The 19723-nt window shown below is 37.3% G+C and overlaps 1 protein-coding gene across 1 annotated transcript in view; it reads left to right on the forward strand.

The window, feature by feature from the left end:
• The window catches only part of RPGR (retinitis pigmentosa GTPase regulator), a 53779-nt gene that overhangs the window by 23635 nt on the left and 10421 nt on the right, over window positions 1-19723 (forward strand). Inside the window, exons 8-14 of the mRNA XM_068686486.1 lie at window positions 10489-10644; window positions 11175-11299; window positions 12887-13069; window positions 14016-14181; window positions 15405-15508; window positions 18686-18751; window positions 19422-19463. Of these exons, the coding sequence (XP_068542587.1) occupies window positions 10489-10644; window positions 11175-11299; window positions 12887-13069; window positions 14016-14181; window positions 15405-15508; window positions 18686-18751; window positions 19422-19463 (842 nt within the window). The remainder of the gene's footprint in view (window positions 1-10488; window positions 10645-11174; window positions 11300-12886; window positions 13070-14015; window positions 14182-15404; window positions 15509-18685; window positions 18752-19421; window positions 19464-19723) is intronic.

Genomic DNA, 19723 nt, shown 5'->3' on the forward strand with positions numbered 1-19723 from the left:
AAAGTTTTGGGTGAGTGAGTGAGTAAAGGAAATGGGATGCTATACAGCACTTAAAACACACCAAGAATGGTACTGTATTTATAGAAAATTGAATGAGAAACTGAAAAAAATGTTATTTTTAGTATATATTTGTTTGTCATAATTTCATTTGTTGAAATGCATTCATTGGCTGACTGCCTAGATGGGTTCAGAGTATGCAAAATAATGTTATGGTTTTAGGAGGCAGGAATTTAGGAGGTTCATAGCCATTGTCTGAACAAAAATTCCTACCATTTGGCCTCAAAATAGCTAAGTGTTTATTTTAAGCATTATTTTATGTGTTTTAATTTAATTTTATTTTTTTTTGTCAATGTGGAGGACTGTTTTAGACAGAAAAAAAAGTAATAAGAGAGAAAAGCAATGTCTTTTGTAATCAGCTGTAATACACGAATAGTAAAATGGAAAAGGAAATTTGGAAAGAACAGAGAAATAAGTTAGATCTTTATTATTATATTGAATGTTTCCAAACAGTCTGGACCTAATGAAAATTCAACCTGAACAACTTCAAGAAATGAGACTATAGACATAGTCGATAAGACATAGAAATATGCAAGTCTTGAAAATTTTGGAAGGAGGGATGAGGAGTCTAAAGACCCTGAAAATTACAGATCAGTCACTGTAACTTCTTTAGTTGTGTAGAAGTGTTGAGACAATTAAACAGCCTGTTCATAAACAACTGGAAGATAATTCAGACAATATTATAAGACCAACACAATTTCCTTCTGTCAGAAGGTAATGGCCACTAGATCTTACTATCTTTTGAATTTCATGAGGCTTTTGAATAGCTTTTAACAGGGATTCTCTGGGATCAGGTATGGAACTATAGAGGACTGCATGTTGCAAAGAAGTGCTGTTAGTAGTAACATTATAGATATGTAAAAAGAAGCTTTGTGTTGTGGTTTTACCTAGCTGGGCAGTTCCACCACAACTGCTGTTACTCTCTCTCCTCAAAGGGAAAGGGGGAGAAAATACGATCAAAAGGGCTCAAGTGTTGAGATTAACAGGGAGCTCACTAAACGATTATCATCATGGGCAAAACAGTCTCAGTGTAAGGAGATTAATATAATTTATTGCTTATCACTAGCAGACTAGAACAGCGAGGACTAAGAGCAAACCAAAACCACCTATCCACCCATTCACCCTCTCCTACCTCCTCCCCCCGAGCAGCACAGGGGAACAGGGATGGGGGCTGCGGTCAGTCCCTGACGCTTTGTCTCAGCAGCTCTCCAAGCACTGCTCCCACACGGCTCCGTCCCACGGGGTCCATCCATCCATCCCCCAGGAGCAAACTGCTCCAGCACGGGTCCCCCATGGCTGGGCAGCAGCTCCCCCCAGACCCCCTGCTCCTGCGTGGGCTCCTCTCCATGGGCCGCAGCCTCCTCCAGGCCACATCCACCTGTTCCACGGGGGCTCCTCCACCCATGGGGGGGCTGCAGCGTGTGGGAGCCATGGGCTGCAGGGGGACAGCCTGCTCCACCAGGGGCCTCTCCCTGCACAGGCCGCAGGGGAACTACTGCTGCCTGCCTGGAGCACCCCCTGCCCTCCTGCTTTACTCACCTGGGGGCTGCAGGGCTGCTTCTCATTCCCCGCTCTCCCAGCCTCTGTGGAACAGCAGAGTTTTTTCCCTGTCTTAAATCGGCTCTCCCAGAGGTGCAAACATCACTTACTGGCTCGACTCTGGCCAGCAGTAGGTCCCTTTGGAGCCTGCTGAAACTGGCCCTTATCTAACATGGGGCAGCTTCTGACCTCTTCTCACAGAGGCCACCCCTGCAGCCCTCCTGCTGCTAAAACGTTGCCACATAAACCCAATACATGTGCAAGACCACCAAGTTTACATTCCACTACATGAAGGACTTTTATGAGTTCTGCTGGGACAGCATGTACATTTTGATCATTGCATTTTTGAAAATGCATAAAATGATGTGGAGAGTCCATAGTGAAACAACAGGGATATCAAAGGGTAAGAAAACATACCCTGAGAGGAAAGTTTTAAAAAAGGGGAACCGATTAAGCTAAGAAAGAGAAAACTAAGGAGAGACATGGCACCACTTTTCACTGGCATAAATTCCTCCATAGAAATAAGGTAATTAATTGTTCTCTTGGTGGGATCGCAGAGTAGGACTCTGGTTGCAACACAGGTTAAGTTAAGTAGAATTTTCCTTCATAAGGATGGATACATTTAGAAAACTGGGGTATCTCAGTGGTTGTGGTATCGCTGTGAACAAAGAAGGACGCAGGGAATTATGGAACAGTCAGTCTGCCGTCTCCTTCAGAAAGCATGTTATGTTTTTCTGTAATCTGCTGGCATAGTTCTTTCCATGTTCCCATTACAGCCTTTCTTGTGGCTGTCTTGTTTTAATCTAATCATGTATCTTACTACTGGGAGTTTCAGTAATTCAAACAGAAGACTTCCCTTCTTCTCCACCTTTCCTTACTATCCTGTTTGAGTTGCCATCTGCCTGTCAAAATTTCTATTCATTGGATTTAATAATTATAAAATACTATAGAAGCAGGAAAGGGGTGTTTTAAGAGATGAAGGGGTATTTCATTCAACAGATGATTTCAAAATTATCAGTTTTAGCTTTTATGAATTCCACAACTGTATAGCATGCCTGTAATTAATCTTCTATCAAAATGCAAACGCTATAAAAACAAGTAGGTTTTGTAAGTCCTTAAATCTGTATTTTGGAAATGCTAAGTAGTCATCTGTTGTCAATCTGGCAGAGTGTCTTCAAGGTTATGAAATCAAAGTTTCTAAAATATAAACTGAAAATCTATCTGGGGGGGATTTTAAGTAATTTGATGTGATATTGTACTGCAAGTCACTGGAGAGAATAAAGGTAGAAGTGATGTGATGGAAATAGTTATGTGTAATGGTGAGACAAGCTGCAAGATTCTGGGTAAATCAAAACTCCTTTGGGAAGAGTATGAAGAGGAAACAACAGTAGCCAATCCGGGAAATAATGCAAACATTTGTCTACATTTCAAAGGCTTTGTCTCTGTTCTTTCACTGACATACAGTCTCACCCTGGCAGTATTCTGTCATGAAATAAATTTCTTTACATGAAATCAGATTATCATTATTAGGAAAAAAATTACCATAAATTTAAAGCTAGCAAATATATAAATCCTAGCATTATTTTATGGGTTATAAAGTGAAGTTCAGCAGAAAGAATTAGATTATCATTATTGATTTTTTTGACCATAAATCTCAAACCAACCAAAAGATATTTTGTTTTAATGGTATTTCATGTGATAAAATTTCATTAAAACAAATGACTTCTGCAGAGTTTTTGTAGGAAGATGTAGACCTGGATGATATTTGCATTAGAGTTAAATTTTACAGGAGATAAAAGTAGAACACAGAGGCGAACTATAAATGTCAAAAAAAAAAAAAGAAGAAAAAAACACCATAGTAAATCAGTGTCTTGCTATGTAAGATTTATTTGCCTATGGAAACAGATGATGGAATAGAAGACACATAAGAAATTCAGTGCTGGCTTAGCTGTCAGTTGATGATCAAAGTGCTGAGTGCCAGTAGTTCCAGTTGGGTCAAGAGAAAAAGAAAACGATATCCTCTGACAAAAATGCTTAAAGATTGATAGTTGCTGTGATAAGAGTGAAAGGTCAGACAGAAGATTTTAAATGTAATTCAGCTATTATTATTCAGTGCCTAGTAAAGTTATGGAGGAGATTATTCTGGGAGTTACTGAATAACATTTGAATGACAGGGCAGTCATTGGTCATAGCCAACACAGGTTCACAAAGGGAAAGTCCTGTTTAACTAATTCAATTTCCTTTTATGACAAGGTTACCCACCTAGCTGACCAAGGGAAGCCAGATGATGTAATCTTTTTAGATGTTAGCAAAGCTTTCAATACTGTCTCTCACAGTATCCTTATAGAATCGTAGAATCATTAAGACCTCCAAGATCATCTGGTCCAACCATCCCCCTACCACCAATACCACTAATATCATCCACTAAACCACATCCCTAAGCACCAGGTCCAATCTTTCCTTAAACACCCCCAGGGATAGGGACTCCACCACCTCCCTGGGCAACCCGTTCCGATGCCTGACAGCTCTTTCTGAGAAGAAGTGTCTTCTGATTTCCAACCTAAACGTTGTGTGGTGCAACTTGAGGCCATTTCCTCTTGTTCTAACTCTAGTTATTTGCAAGAAGAGGACAACCCCCAGCTCCCCACAATTTCCTTTTTGTTGGATAGAGCAGTAAGGTCTCCCCTGAGCCTCCTCCAGACTATACACCCCCAGTTCCCTCAGCTGATCCTCACAGGACTTGTGCTCCAGGCCCTTCACCAGCTTCCTAGCCCTTCTCTGGACTCATTCCAGGGCCTCGATGTCCTTCTTGTAGTGAGGGGCCTTGTGGACAAAACATCCAGCATACAGCTAGGCAAGTATATAATACGATGGGTGAACAATTGGTACACAGTTGGAACTCAAAGGGCTATAATAACTGAGGTTACATTTAAATGGGGACAGACAGTCACTAGTGGGGTTCCCAAAGACTCTGTTTTAGGGGCAGTTCTCTTCAGTGTTTTTATTAATCATTTGGACATGGGACTCAAATAACTAATAGTAAACATGCTAAGTAAGTTTGCAGATGATACTAAATTAGGTGTTGACTCCCTCAACAGGGAAGAGTAGAGGGGCCTTGCCAAGAGATTTTGACAAGTGAGAGGGCTGGGCAAACACCAGCTGTATGAAGTTTAACAAGACAAAGCACAGGATTCTGCTCCCAGGATGAGGCAATCCTGGATACATGTACAGACTGGGGGATGAGAGGCTGTAACACAGCCCTATGGAAAGGGATCTGGAGGTTCTGGTTGATGGCAAATTGAATACAAGTCAACAGTGTGTCCTGGCAGCCAGGAAGGCCAACCATCCCCTGGGGTGCATCAGGCACAGCACTGCCAGCCGGTCAAAGGAAGGGATCATCCTGCTCTGCTCTGTGCTGCTGCGGCCTCACCTGAAGTACAGCGTGCAGTTTGGGGCACCACAGTGTAAAAAGGATACAAAACTATTAGAGAGTGTCCAAAGGAGGACTACAAAAATGGTGAAGGGTCTAGCGGGCAGGATGTATCAGGAGCAGCTGAGGTCACTCAGTTTGTTCAGCCTAGAGAAGAGACAGCTTAGGGGTGACTTCATAGCAGCTTGCAGCTCCCTCACGAGGGGAGCGGAGGAGCAGGCACTGAGTTCTGCTCACTGGTGACCAGCGACAGGACCCAAGGGAATGGCATGGGGCTGTCAGGGGCGGTTCAGGGTGGATGTTAGGAAAAGGTTCTTCAGTGACAGGGTGATTGGGAACTGGTTCAGGCTCTGCTCAGTCAAGGCACTGAGCCTACTGGAGGTCAAGAAGCATTTGGACAACGCTCTCAGGCATACAGTTTATTTTTAGGTAGTCCTGTGTGGAGCCATGGATTGGATTTGATGATCCTTGTTGCTCCCTTCCAATTTGGGGTATTCTTAAATCTATGATCCTGTCATTAAATAGGCTACAGCTATGAAATTCTACCTCAGGCACTTTGAACAAAAGAGTAAAGTTAATAGGAATATCTAAAATGAAGGGTGCATTGTCAGTGGTGTTGACATACAGAAATTTTTCTGACTCAAACTTGTGAAAAGTATTTGGGAAACAAGCTATATAGGGCCTCTGAAGCCATTTAAAAAGTGAGTGTAGTATACATGCATTTTAGGCTTTGCACCATAAAGTCAACATGGAATATGTACTAGAGTGTGTGTTGCATCCCAAGATGAAGTGGTATGACCACAAATTCAAAATTCTGGAGAGGGATACAGCTTCAAAGAGCCTCAGAAACATTTATATCTCTTTTAAGCTCAGTTTCTTAAATTAATAAATTCCTAAACTTCCAATTTTGCAGAAATCCTGAATTTCATGTCATGTACAAATGGGTACTGCTTAGCTTTAGTAACACCATGTATGCTGATACAGTTTTCAGCTTTCCAGGGTCTTTCCAGTTTTTCAGGGTGTGTCATTTCAGTCTTAAACAGTAAGGAGTGAGTGTCTGGTTATTGTATATTCTTCTGTTTCATCTATTTCATTTAACATAGGAATAAGATAGGAGCAAATGTCATAGGGAGAAACTGTTGTACATCTTTGTTCATTTCTTGTCATCAGTTCTACTTAGGGATCATCAAATTAGGAGAAAGCATAATCCAGTTATTTTATTGAGTATGAGACAAGTTTCTTCCTGACTCTCATGCATAATTAGTCTATTCCAAAGCACTTCATTTGATTTCTTTCTTATGACCGTCTTATCTACTCTATTGGTAATTTTACATGGTAAGAACCATTGTTATCTGGGTTATTAAATCAAACTGCTGTTTGGAATCTCTCCAGCAATGTATTGGAGTAAATGGTAGAGCCTAGACTGGAAAATAATTAATTTAGTGGTCTGAAATTCCAAAATGGGAAACTTTTTTTTTTTTTCCAGAGAACAAAAAATTAAATACCACTGTTACTTGAAAACAGTAGTAAAGGGGAAAAAAAGGAAAAGAAAATGAAAAAGAAAAAAAAAACACTAAAACTTTTTAAATATACAAGGTTTTAGAGGTTTTTAATATGGAATTGGAAACCATCTTCTATACAACTCTTATTGTTAATTCTTCCTTTACTATTTGCATTTGTTCCAGAGAATAAACAGAAGAACAGTTAAAATTCAGTTGCTGCAAAAGTTTTCTCTCTTTATAGCAGCACAATCTTACTCATTTCATAACAGTCTTAGCAGCCAGTTCATGAAGCTCATATCCTCATTTCAGATGATTTCTTTCATTCAGACTAAAAAAACTGTTATCCATGATTTTTGCAAAAGCTTCCTACCAAAAATGGAAGCTGTTGGTACCATCACCTTGAAAAGAAATGAGAGCGCAGCAATTCTGACTTGTGTACTTTTTCAATAAAGCCTTTTAAAAAGTAGCGTGAAAGCAACTTGTGAATCTAGAAGCTGAAGAAGAAACAGATGATTGGGAGTGGCCTCAGTATTTATTTATTTTTTTCAAATGATGACAGATCTTCTGGGAGTAATCCTCTCTATAAAAGGATACACTACCTCCTTTTATTCTCTGAAGGGAGGGAAAGCAAAGATATCTCTTCAAAGGAAAGAAGTGAAGCAGTTCTTGGAGAATGGGTCACTTGACATTACAATACAACGCATTAGTTTGTTAGCATGTAAAATGATGTTTTTTTTTATCTTCTGTCTCAAGGTCTTTTAAAAAGAAAAGGAAGTCAAGATACCCTTTTGAAAGAGAATGAGAAGGATGAAAAAGCTCTACCTTTTTATGACAAAACTGAGAGACTGTTCAAACTGTATAGGATTATCGAGATTTTTCAAACAGTTCTTAAGTCTGCATACTATTGATACGGAAATCTCCAAATCCAATTATGAGCTGTGGTAAAACTGAGTATTATGTCAACAGCTGATTTTTACGGTAACATTTTTCTGCATAAGCTGTTCAAAAATAAAGCTATAGTAAGACTGAATAGCCCATTGGCAGAGAAATAGTAATAATGTTCAAGGGAAATGAAGACATATGGAGATCTCTGAGCATAACTGCTTTTGTTATTCTTCTGCACATTTTTAACTTTGTATGTAGCCTTAAATGTGTAGCAAGGAATGCACGGATCTTGGAGACTCTTGAAGCTCCTTCAGTTCTTTCAGCAAATAGCATGTGTTAAAATATATATATATACATTTTTGCCTAGGACTATTAAATTTATAGTGACAACTGTCATTGAGATTGAAGAGCTCTTAAGTACTCCAGAAGCTTGTAAAGGTGGAAACTCAAGTTCAGGATGGAGTTCAGCTCTGTCATTTTCTCACAAAGTCTGTGAGATTGCTTTGCTACAGACTCCTGTTTGTCCCCACTTCTGCTAAGTGGAATTATTACTCAGGCTAGGCCTCACTTTTGCACAAGAGATGAATCGTTTTAAGAACGGTGCAAGATTTTTGCCTTTCTATACCTTGATAATGGACTAATAAGCAAATTTTAAGAGGAGCAAAATTTAGGTGCCTGTGGTATATAGAGGCAGAAGAGAAATTCATTTTTCTTATGAAGGTACTCTAAACTGGTTTTGGATTGATCTCTTCTCCTCATTGACAGTAGCACTGGGGGAAGAAAATAGTATCCTGTACTTTTGAAATTAACATCTCTAAACACCAATGCCTCTAGAGGTCTTGCCTGTTTTATGAAAAAGGCATTGCATATTGCAACCCAAGATTAAAGATAATACGAAAACACTCCAACTTAACTCAAAATAATTATGTGAATCAGATAGAGACAAATATTTTGAAAATTGCAAGAGCTTCTGGTTTTCAAAGAAGTAAGACAAATAGCATACTTTTAAATAGGACTTATGGAATCAGCCATCCTGAGAAAGCTGTTTACTGAAATGAAGATTAAACTTCTTCAGTTCACTTACAGTGAGGTGTCTTTCAGGGGTCATTTATTGGTTCTTATCCAGAAAGTCAAAACGTCACAGAAAAATTCTGATTGTTTAAAGATCCCCAAAGATGCTCAGTGCTTTCTTACACTGAAATTTCCAGTAGAGGGAGCTTTGCTATTATATTTAGTAGAAAAATGACTTTGATGAGTATTTTGCATCTCCAATCTGAAATAGTGTGAAACCATTTTCTTTCTTTTTTTTTTTTTTTTTTTTTTTTGTGATGCAAATTCGTGACATCTTCATATTGAAAAATTTTGAAAGGGGCAAAAAGGGCAAACTGTTTTCTAAAAAGAAAATTTCCATATTTAGTGTTGCAGTATTTCATCATAGTTCCTCTGAAACTGGAGTTCAGTATGAAGCAGTAAGTGTGCTACTGTGGTGGTAATATCAAATCTGGCCCATTCTCTGCTTTCTCTTTCCCTGAAGGTAGTGAAAGATTAGTTTGGAGTGAATAGTAACATAATTTGTTTTTAATATTTCTGCGGTTTGTTGCTGGTCCAAGAACAACAGCAAAAGAGTTGCACAGAATAAATTACTTCTGTGGCACTGACACTTATTTGGCTATTCCAGTGACCTTCTGTCCTTGACTCAAAGTGCTCAAAAAGGAAAGATTCTCCTTCGATTCTTTTTTCACACATTCAGCTGTAAATGCCTATTCCTGTCTTGTTCTTGAAGATGCTGAAGTTTTTGGTGTGATGGCATCCATGTGGCAAGAGCAGGCATGCTCTGCACTGTGTTCATAATAATGATGTAAGGATATATTGCTCCCAAGTCACAGTTCTGTTTGCTTGAGGTAGGATATTTTTTTTTGTCCTTCCCAATCCTTCACAGATTTTCATTAAGTTTTTACAAGTTTCAGTTAGTATTTTTCTAGCTTTTCCTTTGTTGCCTACGTGCAGAAAAACAACAACAACAACAAAAAACAGAACAAACAAACGAACAACTAAATAAAAACAAACAAGCAAAACCACACAGGAAGTAAAATTACAAGAATGTCTTCCCAAAAATACACAGTCTTTGAATTTCTCTTTTCATGCATCACCTCATCAAGATTTCTAAGCTTCTCAATCATCTCCTGTTGTGATGGAGTGCAAGGGATGGACACACCAACAATCATTACTGTCTTGGAGAACATCACATTCTTTTTCCTGGCACAGACAGTCCATTAAATGGAAAAAATATAAACGTGGAAAGATTATTGTTCTGTAACAAGATAACATAGTTATAATGTTCTCTGTATTTCATGCTGGGTTGATTCGGTAGCCAAAAACAATACTGAAACCTCTTCTGTTATTGTTCCAGGGTCTTCTTCCACACATATCAGTTGTGTTTTAAAGAGGTCTGTTCTATTACATTTGGGGTCATACAATGTATATGTAGGTAACCAGAATTTAAGATTAGACTATGGTACTTGAAAATGCACTAAACATGGTGGTCTTGAGTTAATTGTGGTGCATGAACTCCCATAACATTTTGCATTGGCTAATATTATGTGTGCATGTGGTCTGGATTATTTGCAGTTATGTTAAAAATATTCAATACTGAACCATTCAAAATTATTTCCTGCATATTGTTGCCTCTTTTTTACTTTATTTTGTTATTAACTGATAAATGTAATTGTTTAGGTGGTATTTTTTTAATTGATAAAACAGTGCTTTTTTGGCGCTGATGTCATTTGGCTTTCATTCGGCTAATAGAAAGCAGGTTATAATATATCATAGAATCACTGAATGGGTTGGTTTGGAAGGAACCTTCAAGGCCACCTGGTTCCACCCCCCTGCCATGGGCAGGGACACCTCCCACCAGCCCAGGCTGCCCAAAGCCCCATCCAGCCTGGCCTTGAGCACCTCCAGGGATGGGGCAGCCACAGCTTCTCTGGGCAGCCTGTGCCAGTGCCTCACCACCCTCTGAGTAAAGAATTTCCTGTAGCAGCATATTTATTGTTAACTTTGCCTGTACATTTTCAGAGACAGATGTATATACTTTCGGACTTGGCCAGTATGGGCAGCTGGGACATGGCACTCTTGTTTTTGAATCTTCAGTACCAAAGTCTGTGAAACACTTGAGGAGACGTAAAATACATAACGTTACATGTGGGGAAAATCACACTGCTGTAATAGCAGGTATGTACGTGAAAAATTCAGAAATGCACTTGTAGTTTCTCTGTGCTGCTAAAGCTTTTGTTATAAAATGAGTAGTAGAAGAAGACATTGCAAATGTACTGGTTTCTAAAGGTGAAGGAGTTAGTGACAAATTCAGATTCAATATTAGGAATTTCAGATTCACAACCATGCATAGTTTTGTATACAACATCTCCTGGAGAATTGTAACCTCATAATCATGTATTGCTAACAAGTATGCTTGTTTAGAAGCCTTTTTTTTTTTTTTTTTGCTACACAGTTTCAATCCTATTGTTTCATTTTTTTCCCCAAATGTCTAGACTAACTCTAATCTTAGCCAGTCCTTTGTCTGAAAAAATACGTACTTTTAGATCATATTCATCTGTTGAGAATCTAAAAATAATTGTTCAGTTTTTGCTTTGGGAAGAGAAAAACTCCTTACTTGCATGGCCTGTTACTTTGTTCGTAATGTTTTTGTCCTGTTTTTCTGTTGAATCTTTGTTGTTAATAACATCTTTTTTTTCTACATGCAGAGAATGGCCTCATGTTTACTTTTGGAGATGGGCGACACGGCAAGTTGGGCCTCGGAGAAGAGAATTTTGCGAATCAGTTTGACCCCGCTCTGTGTTCTAATTTTTTGAGTTTCACAGTCCTTTTGGTAAAACATTGTGTCATGCTTCTCAGACATCAAGATGTTTAGATTCTTATGAAATGTTATTAGTGAGAGCTGAAATCTCATTATAGAATGAATTTTTCCTGCAACGTTTAATTAGTTGATAGCCTAGATAAGAGAATTCTCAGGAATAACCTTATCAATGACTATAAATACCTGAAGGGAGGGTGTGAAGAGGAAGGAGCCAGGCCGTTTTCAGTGGTGCCTAGTGCCAGGATAAGAGGCAGTGGGCACAAACTAGAACACAGGAGGATCCCTCTGAACATCAGAAAGCACTCCTGTGCTGTGTGGGTGATGGAGCACTGGCATAGGTGGCCCAGAGAGGTTGTGGGGACTCCCGCCTTGGAGATCTTTAAGAGCTGTAGGACGTGGGCCCTGGGCAACCTCCTCTAGGTGGCCCTTGTTTGAGCAGGGCGATGAAGTAGGTTACCTCCTGAGGTCCCTTCCAACCTCAACCATTCTGTGGTTCCATGATAACACAAAGGGAAACACAAAAAGGACATTGTTTTCACTTATCACATACACCTTTAGTTTGGAATGTGTTTCTTTGGACTACACATATAGGCTGTTTCGGGGGATTTTATTCAGTAGCACTGGGCTATAGTGTTTTAGTCTGTAAAGCCGGTAGTAGTCATAAAAGAAAATACTAGTTTCTTTTTGGTTTTGGCAGTCGGGGCGGGGGAGGCTGGGAAGGACACTAAATCTTCTCTGAAAACACCAGAATGATATCTATTTAAATATCTAATTAATTTTAATGATTATTTGTACAGTGGGATATTTGTAAAATCTTCAGATTTTTATTATTATTATTTTTATTTTTTTTTGCAATCCATATGGGATGAGAAAAGAGAAGTACTCTTTTCTTTTTAAGAGCATTATTCGTATATATTTCCTGGGGTTTTTAAGAAATAAACATAACAGAATTGCCAACATCAAAAATGCAAACATTACTAGAGGTTGAGCAAAATTTGAGACTTAAGTACATGGCTTTCAGTGCTGTTTGTTTACAGGACATAGAGTTTAATAAAGTTTTGTTAGAAATGGTACAGCTTTTAAACTTTTTTAAAAGGGAAACCACTGATCTTCCAGCAATAATACCTTGTCTATTGGAGGTTGTAGGACTTTACATTACATTTTGTGGATATTGTAATAAAATGCCTGGGTTTATATTACTGTAGTTATCTGTTGCCTACATTTGGCTCACGGAAAATAATTAGCAACAGTCCTTTAAAATAAATAGCATAAACAGTCCTTTAAAATAATTAGCAACAGTCCTTTGAAAATCAGTGGAAATACCTTTTATTTTTTTTTCGTTATCAGTAGTTTCTTAGCCTTATCTAATGTGTTGTTGAATACAAATATGTTGTATGTTAGTGAGGAAAAATGAACATAGATCATTAGTCATTAATAATCATAATTATGTACTTTTATTTAACTAAAGCAACTAGATTTGAAGTAACTTATTATCACTTACTTTTGTTTTGGTTTTCTTATGATCTAAGTCCCTGGGGATGAGATCTTTGTTTAGATTCTTGCAAATGAAATAATCAGAACTTTGTTTTGCTGCTGTAGGTGGCTTGTGGTGGTTGTCACATGCTTGTTTTTGCTACTCCGAGACCTAAAGAATCTGAAGAAATACTCTTAGAAGATTTATATGAGAGCCGTTTGATTGCTACTATCTCTAACGTGAGTGGAGAGTCACTAGTAACAAACACCTTACAACTAACATCAGCACGAATGCGACGTCGAGAGAGGGTAAATTGAGAGTTGTTGAGAGTTGCTGTACTTTTTGTGGGAAACAGTCACTTTTTAAACTGAAGTAGCAGCATATACTCAGCAGACAAATGTATCTCATTCAAATATGTGTTTAATTTTAATGTGTAAAAAGAAGAATGAATATCCACCCTCTTCCCAAAATTGATCTAGGTAAAAACATAGCTATTGGCCAGATTTTGCTTGTTTATGCGTATGAAAAACACTCCAATTGGGCTTGTATTTTTTTAATTCTAAAATATGTATTCTATTCCTTTGCATTTTTCAAAATATCTTAGAAATACAATTAAATAAGAAAGAATCTGATTCCTTTTGATGTTTCCTCTGAGTCCTTGGATAAATTGAGCAAGTTTATAGTTTATACATTTTCAAAGAGAATCTCTCATTATTGTCTTAAAACAATCTTAAGATCCTCTTGCTACTTGCAACAGTGTTTCTTCTCCTTTATTTCCAGCTACATATTGCATGTGTTTTCCTTGAGCAGCACAGTGAGATGGTCATCTCACTTTCCTGCCTGAAATCCAGCTCAATCACAAAACCACAACAGAACACTTTCCTTTATTTTGTAAAAATGTAGTGATGCTGTGGATCAAATACCTCAATGCAATTGAAAAACAAGTATTTTTATTTTAAATAAAAATCAAAGTTCTCTTTCTTCTTTTTCTATATTTTAAGACTGCTTGAGATTATTGTGTAGAAACCATCTCAAATATCCCATTATACATCTCTCCAATTTTCAGGACTACAAATAATCAGTATGTTCAAGAAATCAAGTTTATACTTGTATAACAAAGTTAGAACGGTGCATCATTAAATGAATGAAAACATCATTCTTATGTATGGGAGGTTACTTATGTTTAATTTTTCTACCCTTATCTTAGGGATTTTCTCAATATATGTTTTTTTTTTTTTTTTTAATGTTCTAAAGGAAAGGTCACCAGAACAGATGATTCGAATGACACGAACTCTGCCTCCACTGGGAGATCACTTCTTAAAATCTTCATTGCGCGTGTCTAGCAACACCACCCCGCTCTGTTTTTCTGCAACAAGTCATCCTAAAGCTGTGCCTGTGGAGGAGAGGCATCATGAAAAAGGTGAATTGTCACCACATTTTGTTACTCTTTTCTGAGAATTAATGAGTGTTTGGCAGAATACAGACACAGAAGTTGAGAAATATGTACAAGAAATGACCTCAAACTTGGTTCATGTTTGGAAAATGTGCATAAAGATTTAGAGAAGGGATGTGTGAAGGAAAAACAATGCTCAGATTGTGGTTCCTGTGCTTATAGAAATACAAGCTTATAGGAATACAACTTTATAAAAAGATCAGTAACCACTTTCTCTGTTGTCATGATGAAAAAGAATTACAGAGAAAAAGTGATTAGGAAACATCTTAAAGACTCAGGGAGGTTTAACAGAGACCTTGGATAAGAAAAGAGGTATGCTAATTCATACAGAAACTTTCTTCCTCCTTTGGAAATGGAATGTACTGTTCACTTTTTGTGGTCTAAGATAATAAGGACTTGGAATATCCTAGCTAGTGCCAAAACCTGGGTAACAGTGATGGATATTGTGCTGGACTTGTGCACAGGTTCTCTAGAGCAGTACTGGAATTATCTGAGTTCCTTGGGGTGTGCAATTTCCTGGAAGAAGAAATGCTGAAGAGTGCAGAATGCAGTGTTTCATGTAAAAATTAGTTCAGATTGATTGGACAGTCAAATCCAATTTAACAGTAATTAATTCAGCTAAAATTAAAATGATTATTAGTAGAGTTACTAGCATGTCCAGGAAAGCATTGCAGTGAAATCTGAAGTGCATTTAGAGTCTTTTGAGGTCCAAAACCTAGGATTTTGTGCCATAAGAAACTAGTAATACACCTAATGAACCTGAGAATGTAGGTACATGTTCATAATGCTGTGTTGGAGTTACTAAACTCACTCTCCATCATCTACACAGATAATGTGCAATGTAGGTAATATGACTGCAGATAATTTACTCTAATTGCTACACTATTATTGAGAGATTGTCCAAAAAGAAAAAAAAAAGCTTTGTTCCATGTAACATTTATTCTTTGAAAGCCTGCAAAAATGGTCAGAGATTGGCAGTGCACTGAGGCTAGATTTTTGAGCTACCATTAATGTTAATACTGATCAAAATGAGGTAGAAGTGTTTCTGCTGTGTCTTAGGTTGGGAGGATGAGGAATCTCAGAACTTCAGCCCAATGTCAGTAAAATACCAGTAATCTCTTTTTTACAAGATCTCTCTTGTACTGCTTGATATATATCACTTACTCAAAAGATATTTGTTTACCTTGAAGAAAAGAATCGTCAAAAAGATGAACCTGGTGAAGGCTCTGCAGAAGATTCAGATAATGAAAATAAAGACAGAAACCTTGGAGATACAACTGACATCCTAAACATGGTAATATATTCCACTAATGAATCTGTGAGTTGTTGCTTTTGTGCAGGGGGACAATGCAGATAAGTCACGTTTCAAGTTTTAGTACAGAACTTTTGTGTAGCACAGAACTTATATGTGGCATGAAGAAGTAATGACATACTATTAAACAAGCATACATTTCATGTCATCGTTATACAATGAAAACATTTATTTTCCTTTTCCAAGTGATATTTTATTATGACATTGAAGCAGTTGTTACCACAACCCCTCCCAACACTCTGCTCTGGATATCAGAAAGAAAAGGAGAAGAGCACTGGATACCCCATAGTGATTTCTATCTCTGAACTTCTTCCTCTTGATGATTTCCAGGAGAGAGAACTGCAGGAAGAGAAACAGATCTCTGTTCCTCAGAGAGCTTTTTTAGTATAGGTGGAACATATTAGAGGGAAGACCAAAATGGAGACAGTTTGATTATTTGGTGATCCTCAAGCATGTTCCCAGATATGTTCTCCCATGTGCCTGGTGACAGGACGAGGGGGAATGGGCTAAAGTTACGCCAGGGGAGTTTTAGGTTAGATGTTAGGAAGAATTTCTTTACTGAAAGGGTTGTTAGGCGCTGGAACGGGCTGCCCAGGGAGGTGGTGGAGTCACCATCCCTGGAAGTCTTCAAAAGACGTTTAGATGTAGAGCTTAGGGATATGGTTTAGGGGGGACTGTTAGTGTTAGGTCAGAGGTTGGACTCGATGATCTTGAGGTCTCTTCCAACCTAGAAATTCTGTGATTTCTGTGATTTCTGTGATATTTTTCTTATTTAAAAACTGTTCACCTTATCACTTGTGCATCTTCCCAAAACATTTTCTTCTCTCAGCAGGTAGGGCATATCCCGACCTTAACCCAGTGCAGCAGAAAGAGAGTTTTTGTTTTCCTTCAGTGGAATGTAAACAAATGTGCAAATCACTGTGGACTCAGCTCAAGATATCTTGTCAGTTGTACTGGGGGGATTGCACATTTTACAGGAATTTGTTTGTACTTAACAAGTACTTAGTAATTTAACAATCTGTGCATACCATATAAACTTAGAAAATTTTGTTTACAAGAAAAAATTGTTTTCAGATGTGATGAACAACATGGCTTTAATTAATTTACCGAGACATAACGTCGCACCCTTTATATGATAGACTTCTTTCCCCTTTTTATTTTTGTATCCATTATGAGCCAGTTTCAAAACATCAGAATGAAACAGTAGATTTGAAAAACATCTGTCAGGTAAACTTGTCAAAATAAAAAAACAAAACCAATTGATCTTCATGACTTTAAATGAAAGTAAGCTGTTACAGCATAGATGTTTAAATTTTTCTGAATTGTGGAAACATATTTTGTTGACAAGTGTTTGAGCAGGAAAAGCCTTTAATGGCATGTTGACGATAAAGTTCTGGAAGTCAGAAACCAGAACTATCCATGCCCATTGTCTTGAAAAAGAATATGGTGGTTAAAGCATAAGCAGTTAGCTATCCACTGCAGAGAGTATATTCTACTCATTTATAGTATATTGGAAAGGTTGGCAAGAATCTCACTATTCTTGCCCACCTAGTAGCATTCTTCATTGCCTTGCCTTTTATATTTTTCTTGCTGAGGCAAAGATAAAGGCATCAGATTACAATGAAAGAATCTGCTATAGTGTTTCTTTGAACATGTGCTTTCAAGGCTGTGGAATCAAACTGGATGTTAAGCGGAAGGCTGGGATGCTAAGGTAGTAAAGTGTTCAATTTGTAACCACAACTTCACACTGGGTGGGAAGCGGATATAAAATGTGCTTGTGGGCACTAAGAGAAGGCATGTAGCTTTCAGTCTCCATAGTCTCCAATATAGACATATAAGCTGCTTACCACTTGCTCTTTGTAAGAAATAAATGAAGGAGTGGGTATAAAAGATATGAGTTTGAATAATCATACAGACTTCTTCTCAACCTGGCTATGCAGTAGTATTACAGTGGTCATATGCCATGATGGTGCTGTGCTTTGCCCTTCTCACACTTCTCAAAAGCTGTGTGCATTCCTGATTTAATCAAATAGCACCGCTTCTTCAGGTTTTAACTTACTAGTAATGTCATAATTGAAATAGCAGTTGTAAATTTAAAAGAAAACTTACTCTGATTACAGTTTTTGATTACAACGCTGCTTTGCTTATTCGTGGGCTCAACAGTTCTTCACTGCAAGATCCAGCATTTTCTCAGAAGCCTTTTTCTGAAGAAGTCTGATTGTCCCTTAGAGTGTTGGTAGCTGGAAAAGCAACAGTTATGATGGAAGATGGTGCTGCCTAGTCATTTCTCTTGTTCAGGTCTCCTTTTGCCTCCTCTGCTCTTCAGAGGAGCAACTCACTGTCCTTTCAGCCAAGAACCAGATGACCTGAAAAGGCAAATTACCTGATCCCTTTCCTTCACTGGAGAAATGATTCATTTGGCAACTGTTTTAAAGAGGAAGTGCCAGTTGATGCAATATGCTTATGTATATGAGAACAGAAACAAAGCACTAACCTTCAGGTAGTGAAAATCTGCAGCCCACATAGTATTAATAATTGTCTGAACATAAGAATCTACGATTTTATTAATTTTTTAATTAAATAAGCTTATTTACGAAATGTATGCTCCAAAGAGGCCATGCCATAGGTATAAGTTTCTGTTAAATTTTCCTCTACTTGTTGGGGTGCTTTCACATTTTTAACATGTATGAAGGCGTTTACTTGTTAGATGTGTATCATCTAGTGACAACACAATGAGAAAATTGATAAATACTAAGTTTAAAATCAGTAGTTTAATTTCTAGCTCAGGGATTTTTAAAGTGCTTTTTGACTCAAAAGTTATCAGCTAAATAAAAGCAATAGACTAAGTTCATATAACATTTAGAAGCCTAACCTAAAGACAAACATTTACCTATCTTCCTTAACGAATGAGACTGGTAAGGATACACAGGAACCTTTTTAAATGTTACACTGCATATTTCCTTTGAAATAGTGTGAAGATTTGAGTTCCTTTACAGAAACTATAGCTTTCATTTAACTAGCAATGTAATTGGCAAGCATGAGGCTTGAAAAATAGTCTAAGATTCTCCAATGAAAAAGTTTTTTGAAAATGTTGATACGATGTCATTGTGCAACCTTTCCTTACTAGTTATATTCATTCTGAGATCTCATTCTTTGCAGACACATGTGATGAAATTGAATTCCGGTGACCAGTCCTTAAAATTATCACCAATCCAAAAACAAAAGGTATTGTAACTAATTATATATTTATATTTATACTCATGTTTAAAATATTTTATATAAAATACGTTTAGAATATTTTATATAAAACATTTTTAATCCTTGTATTATCCAAGTACATCATTGTTTTTTTCTGAGTTTTAACAAAAGCTAGACAAATTTTATAGGTCTTTTCTTGCTAATATTAGGAATATCCAAGAGGTAAAATTATAAAAAGCTAGCTGAAGGCAGGGAGGATTTGTGCAGGCACATAGAACTTGCATGTCAAGAGCAGTTTGAGAGTGTATAGCACTCTCCCAGTCTAAGGAGCAAGAGGCTATCATAAACACTTTGTAATTTATTCCGGTAACATACGTATCTTCTGTTGATACCAGAATGGTTTAACTGACTTTCAGGACATGAAATAAGTAAAGATTTTATTTACAAAAAACAAGCAAACAGACAAAAAACATTGTTGAATTTTAAAGGACCAATAATACTGGTCTTAATTATAAAATTAAAATATCTTGAAATTATTACTCTGCTCTACTTCTAAAACAATAACAGTGTTTCAGCATTTTGGTATATTTCATTATTTTTCTACATATCATTCTACATTTAAAAAAAAATTTTGCAGAATTTGTTAAATAAGAGTAAACTTCAAAGCAGAAAGACAAAAGATTTTCAAACTTAATAGAAAAAACATAACAATGAATCAGAAGATTTCCCAAGGGGACAGGTGGAAAAAGGTATCTGAGAAGTGTTATTCTTCCTTGTGTTCACACTACCACTCTCACAACTTGCTCTACCTTATGGGATGTGATAGTGGCTGAATAGTTAGTTTTGCATTCATGTTGAGTGCTTGGACAGTGAAAAACAGTACATTTGACATCAACAGGATGTTATATTCTTCTAATATGTATACATCTAAATTAATTTCATTTGAAATACTCCACCTTTTATGTTACCTTTTGTTCCCATCACACAAATTGTTTCTTT

The sequence above is a fragment of the Anas acuta genome, chromosome 1 (genome assembly GCF_963932015.1).
Source record: "Anas acuta chromosome 1, bAnaAcu1.1, whole genome shotgun sequence".
Lineage (NCBI taxonomy): Eukaryota > Metazoa > Chordata > Aves > Anseriformes > Anatidae > Anas > Anas acuta.